Here is an 8,689-nt window from a genome sequence, read left to right as displayed (position 1 = left end):
AGAAATTTCAAGAATGAGAATAAGCAAAAGAAACTTAAATTTTTTGTTTATTTCCAAATAAAAATTTAAAAGCTGTGGCGTACACAGCAATGCACAAGGGGTATTCAAAGGGGTGTGTGCGGTTAAACGAAGGAGAAGTCGGGCCTTCAAAATAACAAATTAAAGAGGCGTGTTGACACCTCCTTACCAAACACAACTTTTTTTTAAAAGTAACATTTTTATATATTTTTATTGAATTGCCTGAGTTTAAAGACCATGTATCATTAGCCAAATAACATGCCATTTATAATCTATTCAGAGAAAGACTAATGCTCTTCGTTTATTGATAAATCTAAAATTTCTTGTAATAAAACAACTAAGCTAAAAGAAAGCAGGAAACCAACTAAAGCAATGCCTAAAATTAATTTGATTTATCAACTAAAAATTGTCATGTCATGCCTTCCCCACTCATTCTTTCTAATTTCTTTCTCTCTTTCATGGAGTAAAAGTTTCACCCCTTTGGATGTACTCTGATTTTTGACGTTAATTTCTACTTCAATGTTTCCATCTTTCAAAACTATAAAAAAAAAAGTGGCGTTTCTTTATTTCGTCAAAATTATAGTATGAAAAGAAAAAAGAGATAAATTTGTCGCCCTCTTTGAATTATAATCTACCTTACCATCAAGTGAAACAAAGAATCCCCCCCACTTCTCTCCTTTATTCAACTTTTATTAAAATACTTGCTAGAGTTTATGAAAATACCTTTAGGGCCCTATCACTAAAGAGAACATGTCATGCGGGGTAAAACTCTGATTATTTTTTTTAAATGTCAACTTCTCAATCGGGCGTCTATGATGCGAGGCTCTAAAAACCTTATTTAACCTAACATAAAAAGAATCTATCAAATTATTGTATTCTAAATGTCTATTCGAATTTTGCTTGAGAATTTTATACATAAATATGGAATGCATTCCTTAATAAACTTCACTTTAAAATTATTTTTTCAAATCGATAAAATAAATAGAATCATTTATATGCTGGTTGAAAGAAACGTCAATAACTTTTCAAGCATGGGCGAGTCTCGAGATAAATTTGGAAAGAATAAATAATAATTACTTTCCGTCTGACTCGCTTTATTAAATCAGATAATTGATTATATAATATTTATTTTCGTCAACTTAAATGACGCTTTTTTAGCGTAGCAGTTCTAAAGCATTGATGCTATCTTGTCTGTTCCTCTGTCTCTCGAGAAAGTCCGTAATTCCATTTAAAATATACTAATTTTTACAACATTTTTATTGTATGATTATCATATTCATCTGTTTTTTTTTTGGATAATGATTCTTAGGACAACAAGGTAAAGTGTTATAAGCGAGCCAACTCTATATTCAAATCCTAAACATGAAAGTATGTCCTTTTACTGTATCCTATATTTAGGCGATTTGCAACAACTTTAAGTGAAAATTCGTTTAGACTTAGAAATTAATTTTCTGCTTATTAAGTTCTGACACTCTACAAGCATTATTTTCGTTTGTTCTTCCTTTTGATTTTAGTGCTTCGCTTTAGTGGATGTTGTCGTCCTTGTTTCCCCTTTGATTTATAAAACACCAAAAAATGAAAAATTTTAAAGTTCTCTAGATTTACAATTAAAACTATTGTGGTTGGTTTTTGAGATTTTTTCCAGAGTGATATACTTTGGACCACCCCCTACTATTTTTAGAGTAAATTTTATATGCATGGGTAATACCCTCAGTAACACCCCTCCTCCTTCGATTTGAACGTCCGTACTTTGAAATCTGAAATCTTCATATCATTCTATATATAAATTGTTCCTTCTTTATTTATTAACTAGCGGATACGCCCCTAGAGGCCTCTAGTGGCACCTTAAATGTTTGGTTTAAAAAAAAAATACTATACCTTGCAATATTTCGAAGGAGTCTCATTAGAGAGAAAAAAAATTTCGATTTATTGTGATTTCTCTTAGGAGGGTGGTGGTACCCTCCCCCAAAATAGTTATAAACTTCCCGGGACCTATGAGAAGGTACTCTGTTAAGGAGAACCCGATCGGTTCAGCGGTTAGCGAGATCCTTCGGTACAGACACACAAACACACACACGGATTTTAATAGCGGATTTTAAAATAGATTAAAAAGTAACAATTTTACATGTCCCTAGAGGCCTCTAGGGGCGTAGCCGCTAGTATACATTAAAGCATCTTATAATCTATGACCGTTCTCGGTCTTGTTCTTCTAAGCATTGCATGATTGCCTTGAAATCCCATTTAAATTTCTGACATTTTTTCTCGTCCTTTACATTTAGATTTAATAAGTCCCATACTCTAAAATAATAGAATTGCACTTAAAATATCTTTGTATTAAAGATGACAACATCTATAAAAGTGAAGCTCTTAAATAAGATGGTATGACAAACAAACATAAAAACTTCTAACTAAATAAGTAAATTATTATTTTTAAGTCCAAACAATTTTATTTACTAAGTACATATATTTGCAATAATTTTTATTAATTGAAATCTTCTAATTTTTAACATTTACAAAACAGCCTGCTTTATTGCATCAAGATCCATGACAGATCTACATAGGAAATAAACGTCTATATATTAGCTCGAGTCTTCCAGTAGTAAAGTATTTAATACTCATAGTGCTCCAATAATCCATAATAAACTCTCATTGACCAGAATGATATAACCCATTATTTTACTCTATGAAGAACAAATTAATTTTTTTATTTCATGTTGCAATTTGAATTATATTAAAGTATTAAATTTCTATTTATAAAATAAAAAATTGAATTTACAAAATAGTAAATCAAAGAAAACTTACTTTGAACATAATTTGATACTAGCGATGCGTATGTAATGTGTTCAGATATTAAACTAAAATTTAAGATATAACTAAACATTTTAACCCTTTCAGGGCAATAATTTGAAATAAAAAATATTAGGATCCCAAAATATTTTTTTTAAAGATAGGCAAAATTTTAAATATGGTCTTGAATAAAATGATGAAATAAAAAAAAGGCAGAATAAAGTGAGAGAGTGGGACATTTAATCTTTAAAAAATGATGAAAAAACGAAACTAAAGTCATAGTAATCTTTATGTGTAGTATCTTAATATTTAGAGAGAGAAAGAGAGAGAAAGAGAGAGAAGGAGAGAGAGAGAGAGAGAGAGAGAGATAAGACAATGGAAGAAAGATTAATATTCAGGGATATGACATAGGAAGAAAAAGGTTATATTCAGGGAAAAGACAATGAAAGAAAAAAAGATTAATATTCAGGTATAAGACAATATAATATAATTTTTCACTAGTACATCATATTTCAGATTGGCAAATGACCAGTTCTAATCCAGCGGATATTAATCGGTTTTGAAGACAAACCGGAAAAGATTTACTAATGAATAAAGGAATTTAAACTTATCTAACCTAATACAATTATGTACAATTTCTATTGGCTTCAAAGTCGATCAATATCCCATGAATTAGAACCAGTTCTGAGCCATACTGAAAAATAGTGTATTGTATACTAGACAGTTATAAAACCTAATTTCAACAATAAACAAATACAAATACTATTTTTAAAATTTATTGTTAAAATTCTATAAAATTTTTGATAAAATAAAATAGTATAATAATTACTACCCATAAAACTAGAAGTTAGGTTTAATATCCCTTGCGGATAGGGCTGGGGCTAGATCCATGTAAAGCTGGTCCATAACCAATATTCTGGTAGACATAACTAGGATAATAATTTCCACTCATCAGATATCCTCCATAGGGAGAATTAGGAGCATTCCATTGTCCTCCATAACCTCCATACACAGAGGAGCTGTAACCTCCATAGGCTGGAGCAGTGTATTCATTACCTCCATAAGAAGCAGGAGCAGTATATCCTCCATGGGCAGGTGCAGTATAATCATAGCCTCCATAAGAGGCAGGAGCAGAGTATCCATATCCTCCATAGACACCACCATAGCCTCCATCAACAGGAGATCCGTATACAGATGTTCCATAGGAGGAGGTGATCAGAGGGTTGTGAGCATAAGAGTAGACAGGGGCAGAGGCAGCAGTGTAGGTTGGGGCAGCTGTGTAGGTGGGGGCCGCAGTGTAGGTTGGGGCAGCTGTGTAGGCAGGGGCAGCAGTGTAGGTTTGGCCATTAGTGTAGGCGGGGGCAGCAGTGTAGGTTGGGGCAGCAGTGTAGGTTGGGGCAGCTGTGTAGGCGGGGGTAGCAGTGTAGGCGGGGGCAGCAGTGTATGCAGGGGCAGCAGTGTAGTTGGGGGCAGCAGTGTAGGGGGGTGCATCAATGTATGCGGGGGCAGCAGTGTAGGCGGGAGTTGTAATGTAGGCGGTGCCAGCTTGGTAGGCGGGGGCAGCATGGCTGTACACGGGGGTAGGAGTAGGAGCAGAGTAATCATCAGTACTACGTCTGTAACGTCTAGTAATATCATAAAATTAAAAATATCACCCAGGGAAGAAGGGAAAAATCTACTGGAATTTTATAGACACTAAAGATTTAGAGTTCATTCTGCCAATTTATACTCATACATTAATATAAATCTAGATACAATGATTTATTGTCCAATCCCATAAAAAACCAACAAATATTACTCTCAAAAAGGTAAGATAGATAATTACATAAGAGAAAAGCCAAAGTAAATTAGATTTGCTACATGGGAGCTAGCTCTAAAAGATTTTTTAAACCAAGAAAAAAGATTTAATAATGCTTCGAGAAACACAATGTACAAATAGGAACCTCAAAAAGGATCTGATTGGGAAGTCTTATATATAATTAATAAATAAAATATTACCTACTGCTGTATCCCTTTCCATAACCATCCCCATGTCCATAGCCGCTATAGCTGTTTCCATAGCTGTTACCATAGCCGCCATAGCTGCTATATCCATTACCATAGTCTCCATTAGAGGAAGTGCTCAAAGGGATGCCATAGCCTCCGTTACCTCCATAGCCGCCATAGCCTCCATAACCGCCATATCCACCATAACCGCCATAGCTAGGGGAATAGCTGCTATAACCACCGCCATATCCATCTCCATAACCACCATAGCTATAGTAATTTGCCTTAAAAGATAAACACAGTTAATGTATCAAACATCTTTACAAAATGGTGACTATGACACAATTTGATTGCACCAATTTTTGATATAAATGTTAATAAAGTAAAACTAGAATAAAGAACAATATGATTTATAAAGTAGATGAGCATTGGTCAGCAAAATTACCATCAAAAATAAGCCTTATATATGAAATAGTAAAGAGAAAAGCAATTTCCTATAGATAGAGGTCATTAGACAGACTGGAGGACCAATTTCAATGTAGAATAGATCCTCATCGATCAGAGAGATCTTTACCTTAAAAAATAAGCCGTCTATATATGTAGAATAGCAGTAGAGTAAACCAAATTTTTCAAATATAAATGAAAACAAGGATGACAACATCCAAAAGTAGCGAAGCTCAAAAATTATGGGCTGAAATCTGGAAAAAATAAACTTTATTGCAGTTTCATAAACAAAACATTAAACTAAAAAATCACGAAACCATGTATGATTTATAACGTGAAAATCTAGGAATCGATCTGGCACCTCAGCAAATTAGCAAATCTTAATGAAACTTTGTGGGGATAAGTAAATTGTGAATTTATTTAATCCCTTATAATATCAGCCGTCTATCTCAGATAGGAGTAAAGAAAATCATGAAAACCTAAAAATCTAGGAATCGAACTAGCACCCCAACCAATAAGCAAATCTCGATAAAACTTAATAAAGGTATGCAGAATCTAAAAGTATTCAATCCCTGAAAATTTTAGCCGTCTATGTTGAATAGAAGTTGAGAAAACCATGAAAACTTAAAAATGTAGGAATCGATCTAGCACCCTAACCAACTAACAAATCTTTATGAAACTTGGTGAAAATATGAAGACTGTTAGCATATTTAATCCCTAAAAATTTCAGCTCTCTATCTTTTATAGGAGCCGAGATAATCACGTTTCCCCCTTTCTGTCTCAGACGGTCGGACGGACGGACATTTCGAATAATAGAGTAGCTTCGCTACTAAAAACAGTTAGTGAATTAACGACATACATACAGTAAGAGTAGCTGCTTAAAGGGACTGTGAACGTAAATTTTTCTCATCTTAATATCAAATATTAACACTATCACATTCATAATATCTCACAGATAGAGCAAAACGCGCTTTTGTTTGCTTAAAAAACGGCTTTTTCCGACGATTTTTATAAGGTAAAGGGAAAGGAAGAAATTTTCCGTATTATATAAAATGTGCATTAAATTGCTTTTTTCTCCCATTATAGCTAAAATTAAACTTTTTCACATAGTTCTGGATTTTTCCTAACGGTTAAGCTGACTTTTAACATAATCCTTGCTTTAAACCAATGTATAGTTACTTAGAAATTGATAAAATAAGCAATATTTTTTATTGAAAACCAAATACAATAACAAAGCTAGAAACAGGTTATTTTATTAGTATCCAATTAACTTTAGATGGCCCATCTCTCGCCCACCTTTAATTACAAAGAAGGTGTATCAACTATTTTTTTATAGCTAGCCGGTTCTTTTAGTAAGTAGTAGATGTAAAATTTTTCATAGAATTCAGATATGCAATCAGTTTTTTTGTAGACCTCTTATTTTTTAAGTAATTTAAGTTTAAAAAAAAAAATTAAGTCGATTTTAAGGTACTAAAATGCAACAAAAAAAAAGAAAGAAAATGGTCATTATGAACAAAAATAGTAAGATCTTTAATTTGACACCTTACTTTTTCAATTCTGTCAGGTAATTATTGAAAAAATCGATTTTTTTAAACCCACGAGAATAAAAACTTTGAACTTAATTTTATTATTTCACAAATAAAAAAATATGGGTTCATATATACCTTCAGAATCAGAAAATTATTACAAATCCATTGTAAGCAAAATTGAAAAAAAAGTTTACAATATAGTATATAAACTACATTTAAAGGAATTATATGAAAATATCATATTATATTGTACAGGCAACGTCTTGATTATTGAATTGAGTATAAAAATGGGAAGGGGGTAAAGAGTGGGTAAAGAGGGGGTAAAAAAGGGAAGACAATAGTGTTGCCTGAACAAAAAATATAATTGGCCATTTTTTTATTTTTTTTATTTTTTTCAATTTTGCTTACAATGGATTCGTAATATTTTTCTGATTCTAAAGGTATATATGAACCCATGTTTTTTATGTCTGTTTGAGAAAATATTTAGGTCTAAAGTTTTTATTATACTGAGGTTAAAAAAATAGATTTTTTCAATAATTACTCAACAGAATTTTAAAAGTAAGGTGTCAAATTAAAGATCTTACTATTTTTGTTCTTACTGGCCATTTTCTTCTTTTATTTTATTGCGTTTTAGTACCTTAAAACCGACTTAATTATTTTTTAAAAAAACTTAAATTACTTAAAAAATAAGAGGTCTACAAAAATAAACGATTGCATATCTGAATTCTATGAAAAATTTTACATCTACTACTTACTAAAAGAACCGGCTAGCTATAAAAAAAAAAGTTGATACAACTTCTTTGTAAATAATAAAGACGCAATATTTCTTTATAAAAGTGTAAACTAATTCTCGAAAGTGGGTTATTTATTGTCCAACACAATAAAAAGGGATATTCTTATTTTAAATAACCTATGAGATTCAACCCTTTGTAGACAGTGAGGTATTTTTTTGTCAATAATACAAATTTAAAATAAGTCTTTATTACCTAATTACTACGTTATAAAAAATCTAATTGGCAATTTTATATCATAAAATAAATCCTTAACAGTAAGTAAATTGTTTCAACTATATATGACAAGTTAAATATTCCTACAAACATTATAAGAAACAAAAACGTTCAGATTTTCCCTGTTTTTTCCTTTTTCCCTTCCAAAATACCATAAAATCAAGGCTTTATTTCTGGATATTTTTGTTAATAGGACGCTTTTGGTTGATCAGTGTAGTGAAATGTGCTTAGAAAATGTTAAGATTTGATAATCAGATGAGAAATATTTACGTTCACACTCCCTTTAACAATTAGGAAAATATTTTGCCGAAAAAAACAACAGCCTATTCAAAACAGCAGCAGAGTAGATCAAAGTTTTTTTTAGTAGTAATAAAATAAACCGCAGAGCATTTCTGATATACTGACGGGTCATGAAAATTATATACTAGATGCTCTAGATGCATAGGGAATATTTAAAAAAAATAAACAGAAAATTAGTTTTCCTCATATTGTTTCAAATAGACAGCACAGGCAGAAATGCAGACAATTTGAATTATTGAGTAGCTTCGCTTCTAAAAATTTATATAGAATTTATAAAACAGAATAATCATTACTAAAACAATTAGATCATTAAACCTAAAGAATTTTAATGCACAAAAAGATCACCTGAACGGCAACTGCTAAAAGAAGAACAGAAAGCCCAAGCTTCAACATGCTGATAAGGATAGTAAAATAAGACTATACCCTTTCATCTCAGTCATCTCTTTTTATAGGAAAATCTTACTGAATATACATAATGTACATAATTACTGTACATAATAAGTGGCGGCCACAGAGGTTTGCTAGGAGGTTGCATGTAGCGCAGTAGAATTTTGTGAATAATTATTTCTCGCATCGTATTATAAAAGGCTTTCCGCGGATATAGAATGTACAATTATG

The 8,689-nt window shown here is 31.7% G+C and overlaps 1 protein-coding gene across 1 annotated transcript; it reads right to left on the bottom strand.

Annotated features, from left to right (window-relative positions):
- Nucleotides 1-3,565: 3,565 nt before the first annotated feature.
- On the bottom strand, nucleotides 3,566-8,657 carry LOC145325136 (uncharacterized). The gene is made up of 3 exons (XM_080167992.1): nucleotides 8,417-8,657; nucleotides 4,804-5,075; nucleotides 3,566-4,430 (listed from the first exon to the last, which is right to left on the bottom strand). The coding sequence occupies exons 1-3, from the start codon at nucleotides 8,462-8,464 to the stop codon at nucleotides 3,659-3,661; spliced, it is 1,092 nt and encodes a 363-aa protein (XP_080024118.1). The 5' UTR covers nucleotides 8,465-8,657; the 3' UTR covers nucleotides 3,566-3,658.
- Between the last annotated feature and the right edge of the window lie 32 nt (nucleotides 8,658-8,689).

This window comes from Acartia tonsa, chromosome 7 (genome assembly GCF_053477335.1).
Source record: "Acartia tonsa isolate MP-2025a chromosome 7, ASM5347733v1, whole genome shotgun sequence".
Taxonomy (NCBI): domain Eukaryota; kingdom Metazoa; phylum Arthropoda; class Copepoda; order Calanoida; family Acartiidae; genus Acartia; species Acartia tonsa.
Note: the sequence above shows the minus strand (reverse complement) of the source record. Positions and strands in the feature narration are given on the sequence as shown.